At 42.0% G+C, this 18628-nt stretch overlaps 2 protein-coding genes and 1 pseudogene across 3 annotated transcripts; 2 read left to right on the forward strand and 1 right to left on the reverse strand.

The window, feature by feature from the left end:
- Positions 1-412: 412 nt before the first annotated feature.
- LOC306705143 (odorant receptor 131-2-like) lies at positions 413-1412 on the reverse strand (annotated as a pseudogene). The gene has a single exon. The product of its transcript is annotated as an odorant receptor 131-2-like (transcript).
- Positions 1413-11756: 10344 nt separating this feature from the next.
- On the forward strand, positions 11757-12713 carry LOC306705145 (odorant receptor 131-2-like; the record flags this gene model as incomplete). Its single annotated transcript, XM_079171845.1, has 1 exon — positions 11757-12713. The coding sequence occupies one exon, from the start codon at positions 11757-11759 to the stop codon at positions 12711-12713; it is 957 nt and encodes a 318-aa protein (XP_079027971.1).
- A 4163-nt stretch (positions 12714-16876) lies between these two features.
- Positions 16877-17830, forward strand: LOC306705146 (odorant receptor 131-2-like; the record flags this gene model as incomplete). Its single annotated transcript, XM_079171846.1, has 1 exon — positions 16877-17830. The coding sequence occupies one exon, from the start codon at positions 16877-16879 to the stop codon at positions 17828-17830; it is 954 nt and encodes a 317-aa protein (XP_079027972.1).
- Positions 17831-18628: the final 798 nt, after the last annotated feature.

Here is an 18628-nt window from a genome sequence, read left to right on the forward strand (position 1 = left end):
GCATAGCAGATACAATCTGAATGGAACCTTTTGGGACACCACACAACACGAAAGGTATCTGCAGCAACTTTGAAAACTCAGTTTGATACTTCACATGAAAACCAATTCAAAACAGTTCCACCTGTCCAAACCAAGTCACAGAGTCTGTCCATTGAAATAGAATTGTCAATTGTACAAAAAGCTGCACTTCAAGCTGGAGTTGGCAACACTAGGCAGTGTTTTTACGTGGGATCATTTTAAAGATCTCGGGCAGTCTTGATAGTTTCTCAACATTGTCAACCCTAGCTTTCAGTCCAATAGAAGGAGAATGGTGAGATTCTGAGTCTGCACTCTGTCTTTTGTTAGCAAGGCTGTTTCTGTCCTGTGGTTCTTTTGAGCCCTATATACATAAATATACTACATTTACAAGCGATCACACAGTTAGATCCATGTCATAAAGTCCACGTTGAGACCTGAGCCTAGGCTGGGACGACTGAGAGTTTCAGTCGACAACATAGATGGCTGATGAGGACAGGTCTGATGGTCTGATCTCTTATGCCATAAATGAGAGAACTCAGACATCTGGGAGAGATGAAAATACACACATAAAAAACATGCTGGATTCGTTCAAATATTAGCCTTGTTACATATCTCGAAAGAGCTATGAGGATGGGGCTGTTAATAAACGAGGAGAGACTGAGGCCCAGCTGCACCACATGCAGCAGCAGTGTGTTACGAGCCTTTTGGGCTGAAGCTTTGTCTGTGGAGGCTGACCTGGCTGCTATCATCACACCAATATAGGTGGAAATAATTACCACACTAGCTGATACAAACAGAAAATAAGTGTAGCCTTTATCATAAAGACCAGACATTTGACCGAGAAGTAAGTTTACTTTGGCACAAAAATCTGTCATCTGCAGGCTCTCCAGGTCTTCAAATGGAAAATCTAACAGTAGAATAACTCGTGTGAGGATATTCAGTGAACTGAAGGCCCAAACCGCAATGATAGCCACTGCTGTGTTTCTCATGGTGATGATGGTAGTGTGCCTCAGTGGGTAGCACACAGCCACATATCTCTCCATAGACATCACCACCAGTGTGAGAGGGGAGATGTCATTTGTGAGAACAGCGAGCATGGCAAGAACCCCACATAACGGATACGTCAGTGTTATTCTACTAATAGCCAGTAGGTACAGTAACTGACTCAGTGCCATCTGCATAGTGTCTGCACAAAGGAGGTTAAACAGAAGGATGTAACGGGAGGTCTCACGAAACACTGTTTTACTCCTCAAGGTGAACAACATGATCCCATTAATGAAGAGAAACACACAGCATGGTAATGTAGTCAGAGTGGAAAACAACACAACCTCCAGTAACCCCTGATACTGCAGACCAGCAGTGATGTTGGTCTGAGACTGAGTTGCATCCGACATTTCTGAGAAGCGATCAAGACGTTAACCGAGAGAGAACACAACAAACTTCTTTTTGTATTCCTGCAAAAACGAAGATCCAACATCAGCAGACATGCCTGTTGAGTTCACATGAAAAATCAAGAAATCCCCCTCTGCAGACAGTTAGCAGGTTAGCGTCTTGTGATGTGGGCAGAGCTGGTCTGCCAGGTATGCTTACCATCACATTCTGTATATGAGCTCTGTCCTCACACCCATTTCACGTGACACCAACACATGGCCGCATAACAGTTCAGGAGGAGGTAGTCTCTCTTCCATTTTTTTCCAATACCTTGGTCATGTGATGTCTTCCATAGTGGACATGAGAATAGAGGAGCATCTGTTTTTCCTTGGCTGTCTTTCTTAATATCAGATCATAGAACGATTTCCACTGTCACTTCCATGTAGATTCAGTCCGTCCTGCTCAGTCAGCAACAAAAACTATTAGAAGTGATTTTCAAATTTGATTAAATGGCATACAGCTTAGATCTCCCCAATCATGCAATCACATAGTTGCTCTAGAGCTAATAGAAAATTGCATTCTCTCTAGTGTCCACCAGGGGGCGACTCCTCTGATTGTATAGAAGTCTATGAGAAAATGACTCTACTTCTCTCTTGATTTATTACCTCAGTAAACATTGTAAACATGAGTTTATGGTCTCAATCTCTAGTTTCAAGTCTTCTTCAATACAGCATGATGTTCATTTAGTACATGATGGTCCATTTAGAGTCAAACAGACCATAAAGCAGGGGATGCTTTAGGGCGGGGCTACACAGTGATTGACAGGTCTCTACCAGAGACGTATACGGCATCTCTACATCACTTCTCGTCAGTCCAGATATGGTCACTTCCTGTTCACTGGTTGCAAAAAAAAACATGGCGGCGGCCGTAATCCAAGATGGCGACGGCAAAATCGCCGAACTCGAGGCTTCAAAACAGCCCTCCACAAACCAAGCATCAGTATTGTCTTAAAGAAGCACCATTAACAGCCCTTTGTGTGGTTTGTCCTATGTTTTGGTAACAACTGTTTGCTGCACTAAATATTCTCTTTAGTATTATGTTGAAAACCAAAGTATGGAGCTTTTCCCCTTTCTTTGTTCAAGAGCGTGGGCTTTTGATTTGAGAGCATGACTTGATTAAACTTCATATTTTGTAAAGCTTTATCTCAAAACCCTGTCTTCACACTCAAATATCCCCTGCTTACGCATGGATTTGCACTGATTCTGCTCAAACTGCTTGCACTCAGATATATTATTGCTTGCACATATTTCATGCACTCCACCGTCAGTCCTTCTCCTCACACTGGAGCTGCTTCTTCGTGCTCCTTCAACATCTGCTCTCAGATTTGTCCTCTGCGAATGGATTTCACCTCTGTTCACAGATGTTTTCCGTGGTGGACGAACAGGGTTTCATGGGCATAATTACACTGAATAAGTTGTGATGATGCATATTGATGCTAATCCTCCTCCGCGAATCGCCACCTTAACGTGGTGGAGGAGTTTGAGTGGCTCAGTGATCCTGGGAGATATGACCCCTGGTAGGGTCTCCCAAGGCAAACAGGTCTCAGGGGAGACCCCAGACTAAGAGCGGTTCAATATAACCCTGATGATAGTACTGGCCGGTATGCCCAAAAATGTATATCACGGTATTTTGCATAACTCTGGCGGTACCACGGTATATCACGGTATTCTCTTCGAACTCATTCACCTCACCATAAGTTCAAGTGTGCGGAAAAGAAACACTTTTATCTCAATGTTTTCGCAACACTGGTTTGGGAATGCGGTCTTTTTAGCAATTTAAATTGTTAAAATCGACCACAGATATTTGACTTTCACATATAGATTCTCATGAGATCTGCTCTATGATGTCTTTCCTTGTCTCTCCTCCCTGTGTCACAGTGTGGGTACATCGCACTGGAGTCAGGAAACGTATCAGAATACCCTTATTTGATTGGCTAAACTGCATCACGTGACATGATTTACAACGCATTGGCCTGTGTTTTTCCTGCGCCGCTGAACAAGTGCCGTGAATGCTGGAAAGGAGCGTGAATAACTCCGCTGCTTTAAGGCAAAGGCCCGCGACGGGTCCGCGACTACCCACCAGTTGAGAATCTGTTCTACAGGATCGTGACGAGCGGTGAACAGCTGTTTGTGTGGCGTGTCTTCCGTCTCTTTCGGTTTCCTTCACCTACATTCCCCTGGGTTCTAAGCCCCTCCAAGTACAGCTTCTTATCACCCTCTACGTACCAACGTACATCCCAGCTGTTAGCAGACTGTTAGCAGGCGAGTGAGGTGTACCCAGCATGCAGTTCGGCGGTGAAATTTTATAAATGTACAATTATTAGTGTTACAAATTGTTTATTTGTCACAGACTGTTGTGTTGTGGTGTTTTGCTCTGTTAAAGAGCGTTAGTTGTGGGTTGTTAATTGTTATAAAGTTATGACCATGACTAGGGGTCCGTCTCAATACAGATAAGATAACTAGCTCCAGACCGGGCAGTGGGTCAGGCCGGAGGCCTGGGCGAGCCAATCGCCGGCAGCATAGACTAGCTCTAGGGACGTGGAACGTCACCTCGCTAGTTGGGAAAAGGCCGGAGCTGGTGCAGGAGGTGGAGCGATACCAGCTAGATATAGTTGGACTCACCTCCACACACAGCACTGGCTCTGGAACCAAGCTCCTGGAGAGGGGTTGGACTTTGTCCTTTTCTGGAGTTGCCCAAGGTGAGAGGCGCCGGGCGGGAGTGGGGATACTCACGAGCCCCCGGCTGAGAGCCGCTGTGTTGGAGTTCTCCCCAGAGAACGAGAGGGTCGCCTCCTTGTGCCTACGGGTTGCGGGGAGCAAGGCTCTGACTGTGGTTTGTGCTTATGCACCAAACAGCAGTTCAGAGTATCCGGCCTTCTTGGAATCGGTGGGAGGGATCCTGGAAAAGGCGCCGCCTGCCGACTCCATAGTTCTCCTGGGGGACTTCAACGCTCACGTGGTTAATGACGGAGAAACCTGGCGGGGGTTGATTGGGAGGAACGGCTTGCCCGATCTGAACCCGAGTGGTGTCTCGTTATTGGACTTCTGTGCTAGCCACGTTTGGCCATAACTAACACTTAAGTGTATCTGGTACCAGAACACCTTAGGCCGGAGATCAATGATCGACTTTGGAATCGTATCATCTGATCTGCGGCCTTGTGTCTTGGACACTCGGGTGAAGAGAGGAGCAGAGCTGTCAACTGATCACCACCTGGTGGTGAGTTGGATCAGATGGCAGGGAAACCGGTTGGAAAGACCCGGCAAGCCCAACCGATAGTGAGGGTGAACTGGGAACGTCTGGCAAAGGACCCTGTCCAAGAGGTCTTTAACTCCCACCTCCGGAAGAACTTCTCACACATCCAGAGGGAGGTTGGGGACATGGAATCCAAATGGACCGTGTTCAAAGCCTCTATTGTGACGCGGCCGCTAGGAGCTGTAGCCGGAAGGTCATCGGTGCCTGTCGTGGCGGCAACCCGAGAACCCGGTATTGGAAGCCGTCAAGCTGAAGAAGGAGACCTTCAGGGCCTGGCTGGGGTCTCCTGATGCAGCTGAGAGGTACTGGCAGGCCAGAAGGGCTGCAGCTGCGGTGGTCGCGGATGTTAAAACTCGGGCATGGGAGGAGTGCGGGGAGGCAATGGAGAAGGACTTTCAGTTGGCCTCAAGGAGGTTCTGGCAAACCATCCGACGGCTCAGGAAGGGAAAGCAGGGCCTACCCCAGGCTGTTCTCAGCGGGGGGGGGGGGGGGACTGCTGAGCCGGACGGGGGACATCGTCGGGCGGTGGAAAGAGCACTTTGAGGAACTCCTAAACCCGACCAATGTGTACTATGCAGAGGAGGCAGCGCCTGAAGACCTGGGAGGGGGGCTCAACCGTATCCCTGGCGGAGGTCGCTAAGGTAGTCAAAAAGCTCCTTCGTGGCAAGGCGCCGGGGGTGGATGAGATCCACCCTGAGATGCTGAAGGCGCTGGACACTGTTGGGCTGTCTTGGCTGACACGCCTCTTCAATGTCGCACGGGGGTCGGGATCAGTGCCCATAGACTGGCAGACCGGGGTGGTGGTTCCCATTTTCAAAAAGGGGGTACGGAGAGTGTGCTAGAATTATCGGGGGTATCACACTACAACGTTCCTACCCACACCTATGGTCACGAACTCTGGGTCGTGACCGAAAGGACAAGGTCGCGGGTACAAGCGGCCAAAATGAGTTTCCTCCGTAGGGTGGCTGGGCTCAGCTTTAGAGATAGGGTAAGGAGCTCGGACATCAGGAGGGAACTTGGAGTCGAGCCGCTACTCCTTTGCGTCGAAAGGAGTCAGCTGAGGTGGTTCGGGCATCTAATTATGGGAAGACCCAGAACACGCTGCAGGGATTATATCTCCCAGCTGGCCTGGGAACGCCTCGGGATCCCCCAGTATGAGCTGGAAAATGTTGCGGGCGAGAGGGAAGTCTGGGTCAGCCTGCTTGGCCTGCTGCCACCGCGACCCGACCCCGGATAAGCGGAGGAAAATGGATGGATGAATGGATGCTAGTCCAAATCTGGGTACTTAATCATGTTGTTTGGGAAGATGCTGCCTAAAACGTAAATTGGTCATAAATAAGAAAATATTAGTTTTTTGTTTTGATAATGAAAAATATAAAACCAAAGTGCAACTATCTTCTACCTCAAAAAGTACAAGTTCAATTTTGACTGTTTTACACTAAATTATTTGAGATGGACACAATTGTATTGCAGACACTCCACCACCATCCTGATGTGACCATTCACATCACTGTGTTCCACGAGTGAGCATATACTGTACAACTTATTTTACGCCTCACACTGTGAAGGAAACTCATATCAGGCGCTTGTATCGGTGATCTCATTAGTTCTGGCACTACCAAAGCTCATGACAATAAGTGAGGGCTAGAACTTAAAACTAAAGCTAAACCAGAGTTTTGCCTTCACGCTCGGCTTCCTCTTTAACCCGATGGTCCAGTACATTGCCTGCATTAAACCGCCCCTCAATCTCATGCTCCATTTCACCAAGATACCTGAACTCTGACTCCCAACCCGAATGGCACAATCCACCGTTTTCCAGAGTACCATGGCCTCAGACTTAGAGGTGCCACTTCTCATCCACATTGCTCAATTTAGCAGCCAAACTTCAGACTAAGACACCTATATTTTTCTAAAGTTCTAATATCTTGTGAAGTGCAGCTTTAAATGGGTAAGCACAGTTTTCAACCAACAAGTTTTGGTGTCAGACATTGGAGATTAAAATCCCGTTTTTCTCTATTTACTTTGGACTTTTCTTATTTCAACTTAGTTAAACTTTGCCATACTTTGTCTCCACAGAGGTACATGTCATCCCGTCTCCATGAAGATTCCTGATAAAGTCCCTCAGGAATCATTAATCATGCCAATATTTACTGAAAACATTAATGAGTAAAGGTTTGAATATTTAATGTGTCTTAATGAGTTATCAGGAGACTAGGTCATATGGGAGAAGATCTCTCTGTGATTCCTCAGTGTTTTCAACAGCTGAAAGATAACGTTGCCACAACAATTACACTCAAGATTTAGCAAAATACACCTGAAAAGTAAGAAAACTTTAAGACCCATAACAAACATGGACTCTAAACTTGGCAGTTGTTTGCAGAAGTCAAATGAACTACTGACACCTTAATTGTTTGGGAGAAAAATACTTCTTTCAATATATTATTCAATGGATTTTTCGACTGATTAAAGTAGAGTTTCAGTATCCATTGAACATTAGAGGATCTGCAGCATACACCATTTCAATACACAGCTGTCACCTGTGTATATTCAGAATCCGAATCATTCTTATTTTCCAAGATCGTGTGCACGTACAAGGAATTTGACTTTTTTGCATCTCTCTCGATGTACTTACCCAGAAATAGAAACTATCAGCTGTGGACAGGGACAACGAAGCAGGACAGATAAAGGTAAAGGATAGGACTGTTAGGTACACAAAAATAGGTGTTTACATAAATATGATATGAATATATATAAAGTACTCACCTTCAACAATCAAATCAGAAATAAAACATCTACGTACAAGTCAAGTGTTCTATAAGTTGTAAACAATACAAATAGTGCAAATAAATAAATACTGGATCCATATAGACGGACGAGATGATTATGTACAGTATATGTACATATATATGTACATATGTATTGCAGTTCATAGGGCAGGAGTCAATGTTTAGGTAGTAATCATTGTGTCTGTGACACTATGTGCGTGACGTAAAACCATCATGCATCACATACATGAAATTTGACCGTGTAAACAATCGGATATATGAGACTGATGGGCCGGTCACCGGTCACGACTAGGGATGGGTATCGTTTGGGTTTTTTCCGATACCGGTGCTAAAACGATACTTTTAAAACGATACCGGTGCCTAAACGGTGCCTGAACCGATACTTTTTTTATTGCCAAGTCAAATTTAACAATATATTTAACTGTTTAAAGTATACTATACATATTAGTGCTGGGCAACGATTACAATTTTTAATCGCATGGATTTTTTGCGATTAATCTCATTGTTATGGCAAAGTTCAATAATTAATTCAAAGGTAGTGTATTGTGCACTTTTATTTTAAAAGTACTGCTATATGAACAAAAGTGCAATAACATTTGGTTTGCAAACACTTTAAACAAATAAGGTTCTTTTTAACAGCAGTATTCCCTTTACACAGTAGCAGTTATATCTCTTCACTATCTGTGCTCAGTGTGTGACTTCATGTGAAACGTTCCACTGCTGTGCAACAGGAATACAATGTTTCAGCACGTTTCATCTAAATGTGTGTCGTCTTCATGACAGAGCATGTGAATGCAGCTCTACTGTTCATCAATATGATGCTGTAACTCAGAGGTGATGATGGTTACCCAGCGATCAAAGAATAAAGACACACTTACGCACAATGTAGGTGTATTTTCCCTTTAACTCACGAGATGCAGGTAGCATGTTTTATACTTAATGTGAATTTAATTCATACTTTGTTGGCATCTTATTCTGAAAATCGGATGTTCCTCTGAAGAAACCGGATGTTGTCTCACGTTAAATCTTTCCGCTAACTTTCAAAGTCCTTCGCTCGCTCCCGATCTGTACCGTTTGAATGCGTTTACCATGAATTTCAGCGTATAGGTCACTAACATGTAAGTGTCTGCTGAGTTGACCACGGAGACCTGAGTGTCTGCTGACTTTACCGCAGCGATGTCCAGTAGTCTCCATTCCTCCACCGCTGCCAGTGAGCAACGGACTTTCAAAATAAAAACAGCCACACTTTTGACCGTTTACCTTTCGGCATTTTCTCTGTTAAAAGGTTGATGGCTAGCTAGCTGCTGTAGCTATACAAACGGTAGCTATCGTTACCTGCTGCCAGGACGGAGTCATCAGAGTAGTGTTAAAAAAAAGTATTTCAATCGGCTCAGGCACCGAAAAGAAGCACCGAAATCTGCGTTGCGTTTCGGTCCGGTAGGTATCGGTCGTATAGGTACCGGTTCCATATTGGCACCGGGTTTCGGTACCCAACCCTAGTCACGACATTGTGGTTATGACTCTATTAGCCTTGTTATTATCTATCACTGGATGGACTTAACACTAACTTTGTGTCCAAGGAGCACAAACTGTGGGGGGCCCAATGAAACTGTATAAAAAAATGTTTTTCCTTAATAAAGCGATACAAGGAGATATTTTTTACTAAAATGATCTAATTAACAAATAAAGTATGTTAGGTCAATTATCTCTGCCTCAAATTATATTTCTTTAATTAGTATGTCATTATTTATGCTTTTAACTGCATCAACGGTACGAACGATGTGAACTTATGTCTATAATAAAGTAGTTAGTTTTGACTGTTAAACGAAGAAAGAAAAAATTCTGCTGAGTCCGTTTAGACACAAAGGATTTCACTGGTCCAGCAGCGTTTGTGAGCAGGTCGTCTAGCTCGCTTTTACAACATCTTTCATTTATTCAAAAGCCATCTTCAGTCAAACATAAGTTAACGCAGGTTTTTTGAAGACGTTCCATCTGGATTCTGTTGGGCTTTTGGGAACCATCTTATGATGCAGTGTAGTAAAGAGATACTTTTAATGTGTAGGATGTTCTGCATGAATAACAAGTTATGAATAGATACACCCTAAAAATGCAAAATTCACTTATATGACTCATTCTAGAAAAGTGCAGGATGTACAAAACTTAAAGCTCTAAGGATTTTCTCTAAAACACTAGCTGATTCTGATGTTGTTGAACTAAACCTAGTTTAATTACCAAATCCTACCAAAGTACAAACTGTGGTTTGTGTAATTCTTATTTCCGACTAATAGTTTTGCTTCCAAATCACACAATGGATGTTAGAATTGTTAAGTAGAGTCCAGAGTTCAGACCTACCTTGTTGCTCGGTCCTCTCTAACGTAGGCTAATGTAACAAGAAGGTAGAAATCTAGTAACTAGCCAACCAAGAGCATTGGAGCAGCATTCAACTCAAAGGCTTTTCTAGTGTTTGCATAATGTACACCTTTTAATCAAAATAACCCACATGATTTGCATTACTTTGGAGCGTATACCTATATAACTATACACCACTGTTTGTAGGGTAACAGGGAAAACAGTCTGAGGCAGTGGCAACAGAGATGTTGGTATCTGTTCCCGGCTTTAGGCTTGGAGAACTGTATTATCAATAAAGTCTCGTCAAGAGCAGCTTGAAATTTGAGACATTATTTACATAATATGTATAAGTTTATTTACAACTACATGCAACTTCATATTTGAGTTTGAATGTGAGTTCAGCCATTTAAGATTAAGTTAACTTTTGAGTACAAACATTGAAGATTGAAGTGTGCTTCATTTACGTACTTTGGACTTGTTAACATCCACCTGAGGCATTAATCGTATCAATATTTAATGAAGACGTGATGCAGACTAAAGGTTTGAATATTTAATGTGTCTAAATGAGTTGTCAAGGGATTGGGTCAGCTGTGGGGATTTCTCTCTGTGATACCTCAGAGTATTTCACCAAACTGAAAACAATATTTTCATAACAACACACAATTGGATTATTTGGAAAAGTTTTCAGAAGTCAAACTTTTACTGACTTGAATCTACTGCTGTTTTCAGTTTTGTTTTGGGCATTAGATGTTAAAGCAGAATAGTATAAAACCTAACTTAAAAATCTATTATTAGTTTAAACTTTTTTAAGACAACACATGCCATTATATGTCAAATCCAAATTCTTGCAAAGGGACAGAACCGAAGTGGTAGGCTGTTTTGGATTTTTATCCAAACTAGTAATGTTTTAGTTTGATATTGGGCGTGGCACGTCTGCTCTATAGCGTCCTCAGTAATAGTAGACGGTGTAGTTATTACAGTCAAAGAAAAGTACAGGCGCTGGTGTATTTAAAAAACTTGTAAAGAAAACAAGGGAAGTAAAGACCGTTGTAGGCTAACAGGGAAAAGGCCCACCCACACTGTTCAGCACTGTACATTGCGACCGCCGTATTGCCGATCAACACTAGTCCTGATCCCAGCTCAAGCTCTCTTACTGCATGCGCATTCATGCCATGTTCCACGTCTTCTTGCTAAAACCTGTCTCCACCGGTACCTGGTAGATTGGCAGGGATACAGCCGTGAGGAGCACAGCAACACATTCTTGTTTGTTCCCAGATCTTCAGGAATACAGTTCGCTCACATGCCTGCCTGCCAACTCATGCCACCACGCCGAATAGCCACTATCCATTCCTACTCTCCTTCCTGCCATTCTCCTGCTAATCACTCGTCCAAGTCATCTCCTGCTTCAGTAACTCCTGCAATATATATTCAATTTATGCCTTGTGACAATTTCACATCTTTTTTATTCATTTATCATAGAGTAATGTTCTGTTGTAGCCATTCAACAGTGAACATATCATTTGTTTCACTTATATCGGACAGAGAATAAGTTGAACATTATAGGGACTGAGCATCTGTCACACCCACATCACGGTCAACACACCCCACCTGGCGGTGTGAAAGCACAAATGATGACCATGCTGACGTAATGATGTACAATGAAGGTGGCTTGAGGACAAAGCATATATACAGTACTTTGCAGGAAACAAACAAAAGATCAGCTCCGCCCTTGTGGAAATGAACTTGGCCTCTAACCTCCTGACTCAACATTGATCGATCATTTGGGGTTCTGCACTCCAAATTATAGTCACGGTGATGGAAATGGATGACATTTTTTGATTTTTTGGCATAACGAGCTTTACTTTGGATGTTATATGGTCCACTAGTTCAACTGTAGCATGCATGCATGCAAGGATCATAATGTTGTATTTGCTGCAGCCTAAGGCCAATATCACTGCTAGTCTGCTGCGTCCAGAACCATATGAGACTATGTTGTTTGGCTTATTATCCTTCGGGTCAATCTGCTCTTTCTTCTACATTAACTGTGTTTTGCTGTTCACCCTGAGGAGTAAGCAGGTGTTTTGTGAGACATCCCGATTCATCCTGCTGTTCAACCTGATCTTTGCAGACATTTTTCAGCAGGTACCAAGCCTTCTGTTTTACTTACTCTCTGTTTTGCAGTTGAAAATTCCATACTATGCATGTGGTGTCCCTGTTATGCTCATAGTTTTCTTAGAGTCAATCTCCCCTCTCACACTGGCTGTGATGTCACTTGAGAGATATGTGTCTGTGTGCCATCCACTGAGGCATGCTACCATCTTCACAGTGAGAAGCACAGGCACAGCCATCGCTGTGGTGTTGACCTGCGGGTTTATCCACATCCTCATTCGAGCTCTCATGTTGGTATATGTGTTCACAACCATCTCTGTAAATCTGCAAATGAACGACTTTTGCTCTAAAGAACACTTTTTTTTCGCCCCGATCTTTAATGACTTTGAAAAAGTGCATGCCAGCACTCTGTTTCTGTCGGTGGGTGTAGCCATCATCAGCTCCACCATTGGTGTAGCGCTTGTAGCCAGGTCGGCTTCAACAAACAAAGAGTCGGCCAAAAAGGCTCTTCACACGCTTCTGCTTCACCTGATCCATCTAAGCCTATTTCTCACCGCCTCCTTGTTCACCACCATCATTTTAACCATATCCAGAACTGTGGGGAGATTAGACCTTATGCGGATTCAAAATTTATTTTTTGTGTTCTTGGTTATCCTCCCAAGGTGTCTGAGTACTCTGATCTATGGACTCCGGGATCAAACAATCAGACCCGTCCTGTTGCAAAATCTGGGCTGTCGGTGGAGAAGCTCAGTTTTCCTCAACAAGTGACAATTTGAAGTGAATGCTTCTTCAATACAAACTCCAGTTTTCTGCCGGACTGCCAGCAATTTACAAGATGTTTGTTGTTCTGATCATTGTACATCTTTCTCAAAGTTGCTGCCACATATTCTAAATGACAAGTACAAGAATAAAAGTCTGTTTGTACCATTTAAAGAAGTGATTATTGGATATGCATTTATTACATGTCTCTTAACTATTCACATATTAAATTAGTTAGTTGTTATATGAACTGTCCTACAAACAAGGCTTCTAAAATAAATGATAGACAAGAGCAGTGTGTACCACAGTGCATACTATATATTCACACATATAAGACACTGTTTGAGTTTGGTAACTTACACCATTAATTAAATCACATAGTACCAGTTTAGTATTCATTTTAACAATAATGCACCATTCATAAAAATGGTAAGACTGGCCTTATTACAGCATATTTATTGGAGGTATCAGGTCTTGATATATTTCATACTTTCAAATATTTTCCAATGTATTTTTTCTGATCTGAAAAGGAGATTGTGTTGTTCCATTATCTGACGCACAGACATCAGAATCCCTTTATTGTCCAAAGTACATGCGCATAAACAAGGAATTTGACTGTTTTCTCGCTCAGTTTGCTTACACGGAAATATAAATAACAGCTAGGAACAAGTCTAGAATAAAAATGAACACACATTAAAAGCTCCAATGACCAACAATAAAGTAAAAATAAATAAAACTCTATAAGCAAGTCAAGCGCTGTGTGAGTTGTAAACAATACAAAAAGTGCACAGAAATAAAAATTTTACTGTATAAAATGTAAAGATTTCCAGACACTTGACTGACTTTATTTTGTTCATGTTCATTTTGCTTTTGTTACATTTTCAAATTGTCTAAATGACAGTTGAACCCCATTTATTGGTGATGCAGTAAATAGTAATGCATCTCATGTTAGTGCCATGACATTTAACTAGATGTGCAATGCATTATTAAGCTCTAAACAAAACTGTTATTATTGTTGGGATCTGGCAGGACTAAATGGAGTTCATAGAGGTCTCGTGTCTGGGCAGACATTGAGGCAGCATCTGAGCAGATGAGTTTTAACTACATCTAACTACTTCAAACATTATACACACATTAAACCATGGGTAAGCAAGGCATTATACCTAATACATTCAATTGCTACTCCTGATCCTTGATGAGGACTTCAACATAGAATATCATTTAAAGAAAAGGTGTTTACCGGCTAATGTGAGCGCACAGTGAAATGATGTTGTGCAACCTCTGGTATTAATATGTAAATGAGGAGGTTTGAGCACTTTTGGTCAGTAACAGCTGTGTTAAACTGGCTACAACCACGCTAATACGTTTTCGTGTAAAAGTGGAGTTTTAAAACAAAAACGATCTCGGTCCACACGGGCGTTTCAGCAAATTATTCCGGTCCATACAAGCAAGCCTGAAAACACATATCACGTGACTATTCACGTACACCGGGCATGCGGGTGCCGGTGTAAACAGGAAGTAGATTGGTTGCTTAGTTAAAACTACGACAATACGACAGAGTAATATAGTAGTCTTTAATATTGAAAGGTTGGGCTTTATCTTCCTCTATGAACTCAAACAAACACATTTCGTGGAAGGTTTTATTTTTCAGACTTAGTTACAATGCTGGGGGTCTCTCTCTCTCTCTCTCACACACATCAAATTTACTTTAAAATTAACACTTACACATAAAAGTTTACTAGATTATGGGTCAAGATATTTGGTCAACACACGTTTCTCACTCGTTTCCTCGATTTCGTTGTTGTCTGTTTTCGCACTCGTCGCTCTGCTGGTGGCTGAAGTCTTTGTCGTACTGGAGAGCATTACTGCTTTTGTTCCTTTACAGTTTATGTGTCAACTTCGCAATAGTTGTGAAGAACAAAATAAGCATTAATACAAAAAGGAAAGTCTTTAGGGAGCATTTCTAAACGTATCCCTTTCCGTTGCTCTGAAACTCCGGGCTAGTGTGGACGCTCAGTGTAAATGTAATAAAAGATATGCATTTTAAAAAGGAAACGTAGTAGTATGAACATGTCCTTTGACTTTAACGGGTCTCAAAACCAAATTTAATGCAAGATTGTTATTTAGAAAACAATTAAAACTGACAAATGTGAAGAATTTAAGTATTAAAAGCATTATTTAGTAGAATTAATAACACCCCTAGTGGTGAATAAAATTGTCACAATGATAAGAATGTAAATTATGTTAAGAGTCACAATATATTTACTTATGGAATATATTATAGGTTTACAGGATGTTTACTTATGGAAGATATTATATGTTTGCAATACGTTTACGTGTAGGAGTCTTAAACATAATCATTGGAAGTATTGAACCAAAGTACAGTCACATAGGTATGGGGGTTCTGAGCCATGAGGCAGAGAGATCAGGGGAGACAGAGTGAGTGAGGAATGCAGAGGACAGGCTCTTCACGACCTTATAAGGGAATAGGTCGAGAACCAGAGACATCACCATGGACATCAAAGGGGACACAGAGGAGCTGGACAGATGACCAAGAGAGCAGGAGGAGTCCGGACGACTTCAACGAAACACTGAGCTGATAACAGCCAAAGCCATTAGGGGTTTATTGTATTTCGGCCAATCACAGAGGTTAATACTGGACATTTAAACTTTCGGACAGAGACTTTTAAATATAGGAGAGTTCCAGAGAGTTTTGGGTTCTGTTCGCGCCGTTACCACTCAGGAGTTGACCAGCTGGGCTGGCCGATTAGGTGGGGCAAGTGAGGACTCTGCCCCAAGGGACATATTGATATCGATAGAGTAATTCTGTTTGCAACTGTTCTAGCTTCTCATGTTAATTAAATACTTTTTGATTGTAAGCCGGATCCAGTTCATTTTTGGTGGGACTTTGCTGCAGAAAGTTAGCAGCAGCAGAAGTCCAGCGGCCTGGCTCTCCCCTGAAAAGGTCCACCCCCAACACAAACCACTAAGACACACTGAAACACTCTCAAGCCACAGCTAAATGTATTCTTGGCAAATCAAACCAATAATTTACTTTTCAAGGTACAAAATGTAAAGAAAATGGAATTATTGTGCATAAATACTGCGATAAAGCTGGAATTGGATATACCTTCACACGGGGCACCAAATGTTGGGATCTGGCAGGAGTGTGTTTGCTTATTAGCAAGTATAGAAATCTAATTATTGATATTAATAAAATTAATATCCATGCATCTGTCACACCCACATCAGGATCGACACACAAACTGCATTCTGGTGGTGTGAAGGTGCAAACGAGGGAGCTCATAGGCTTTAAGGGTAGTTTATACTTGCCGTAGTGAAGCCAGCGCGCACACTAGAATATGATGTAATCATGGCCGCCGCGTGGTTGTGCACCTCTGAACTTTTGTAACGTGGCGCGCACGATCATGTGACTGTTACAAATAGTTGACGGATAAAAGCGATATTTACATGTCTAGGGTTTATACAAAGAAAGCGGATTTGTTTTTAGATTCCTTAGAAACAGGAGGTCTTCAAATATTCATTTGAGTTTGTATTTTGCAGCCAAATCAAATAGTTTACAGGATATTCAACCTCCATATCTTTACAATGCATTTAATACTTGACAAAAGCAATAAAGTAGTCCATGAAGAATTATTTGTGCTGCATCTGTTCAACTAGCTATTATATCATGAACTTCTTGTAAATTAGATTTTCAAAGGAAACTATTACGGAAACTAAGGATTTATATTGACTATACTAATTAAAGCACTTAGTGCATTTATGTGAAGCGCAAAGCTACTTGAGTATAGTTAAATCAATTGAAAGTCAAACTAAACAAAGACAGGAAATGAAAGTATTGACAGCAGTGGAAAGACTTAAGTTAGTGTTAATGCGACAGTGGAGGTGAGATTACATCATTCATTTCTAATCTAATGCTGATGTAATGATGTCCTCTAATGGTGGTAAAGCATATATATATATATATATATATATACATATATATATACCACATGCTGCAGTACAAAACAGACCAGATCTACTCTGCACCGTTGGAAACAAACTAGGCGTCTAACCTCGAGACTGGATATTTTTTTTGCTTCTTTGTCATTATGAACTGGGCTCTTTATGATGCGTAGTTAACTCGTTTTTTCTTCAGATATTATTGTGTAATGTTGTCTTTTCTGCAGCCTAAGGCCAACATCACTGCTAGTCCGCCATCAGATGAGATGCTGTTATTTGGCTTCTTATCCTTCGGGTCTATTTGCTCTTTCTTCTACATTAACTGTGTTCTGATGTTCACCCTGAGGAGTAAGCAGGTGTTTTGTGAGACATCCCGATTCATCTTGCTGTTCAACCTGATCTTTGCAGACACTGCTCACCTAGTACTAAACCTTCTGCTTTACGTCATGTCTTATTTCAGGACAAAGGTTCCATACTATGCATGTGGTGCCCTCGTCCTGCTCGTAGTTTTCTCTCAGTTGATCTCCCCTCTCACACTGGCTGTGATGTCGCTTGAGAGATATGTGTCTGTGTGCCATCCACTGAGGCATGCTACCATCTTCACAGTGAGAAGCACAGGCACAGCCATCGCTGTGGTGTGGACCTGCGGGTTTATCCACATCCTCATTCGAGCTCTCATGTTGGTATATGTGTTCACAACCATCTCCGTAAATCTGCAAATGAATGACTTTTGCTCTAAAGAAGGCATTTTTTTCGCCCCGATCTTTAACGACTTTGAAAAAGTGCATGCCAGCACTCTGTTTCTGTCGGTGGGTGTAGCCATCATCAGCTCCACCATTGGTGTAGCGCTTGTAGCCAGGTCGGCTTCAACAAACAAAGAGTCGGCCAAAAAGGCTCTTCACACGCTTCTGCTTCACCTGATCCATCTAAGCCTCATTCTCGCTGCCTCCTTGTTCTCCACCATCATTTTAGCCATATCCAGAACTGTGGGGAGATCCGCCCTTATACGGATTTACAATGTATTTTTTGTGTTCTTGAATATCCTTCCAAGGTGTCTGAGTACTCTGATCTATGGACTCAGGGATCAAACAATCAGACCCGTCCTTGTGCTAAATCTGTGCTGTTGGTGGAGAAGCTCAGTTTTCCTCAACAAGAGCCGGTGACAATTTGAAGTGAATGCTTCTTCAATACAAACTCCAGTTTTCTATGTGACGTGTACAAAGCTATTTACAAGATGTTTGTTTTTCTGAACATTGTTCACCTTTCTTCCGGATGTCAGTACATATTAAAAATGACCATTAAATTAATAAGATATACGATTCTGTGTTTATGTATCATTTGAAGATGTGATGATTGAAACTTAAGATTTAAATGAATGTGCAGTTATTACATGTCTCTCAATTATTCATATAATAAATTAGTGAAATACATGTAACAGTACTTTACTCATCTGTTTGTCTGTGAACCGTCCTCAGATAGTTACGATTATGACAAGCAAACAGTGAAAATAGACTGTATAGATGAAAAGGCACATCTCTAAGAAGTACAAATATCAGTCATGTATTCTAAGTAGTGCTGTGCAAGTTAACGCGTTATTATCGCGTTAACTCATTAATTAATTAACGCTGACAATTATTTTATTGCGCGTTGACGCACTATTTATTTTATTATCAAGCAGACATTTTTAACACAAGAACTGGGCAGCGAGTGAACAGCTGTGTGTGTGTGTGTGTGTTTGTTTGTGTGGCTTCTACTCCTGTCGGTCCCTCCTGTCTCTCACACCCACACACGAGAGTGATCGTCTCGTTACAGGATCGTGACAATATCAAAATACATATTGTCATGTGAGAACAAACTGCTCTTAACTGCCACTCTTTATTAGCATAACTTCCTCATGCACATTTCTGCCCCGCTACAGACTCCCTCCAGATTCCCATGCTTCACCTACATTCCCCTGGGTC

This window comes from Pholis gunnellus (assembly GCF_910591455.1).
Source record: "Pholis gunnellus genome assembly, chromosome: 13".
Classification (NCBI taxonomy): domain Eukaryota; kingdom Metazoa; phylum Chordata; class Actinopteri; order Perciformes; family Pholidae; genus Pholis; species Pholis gunnellus.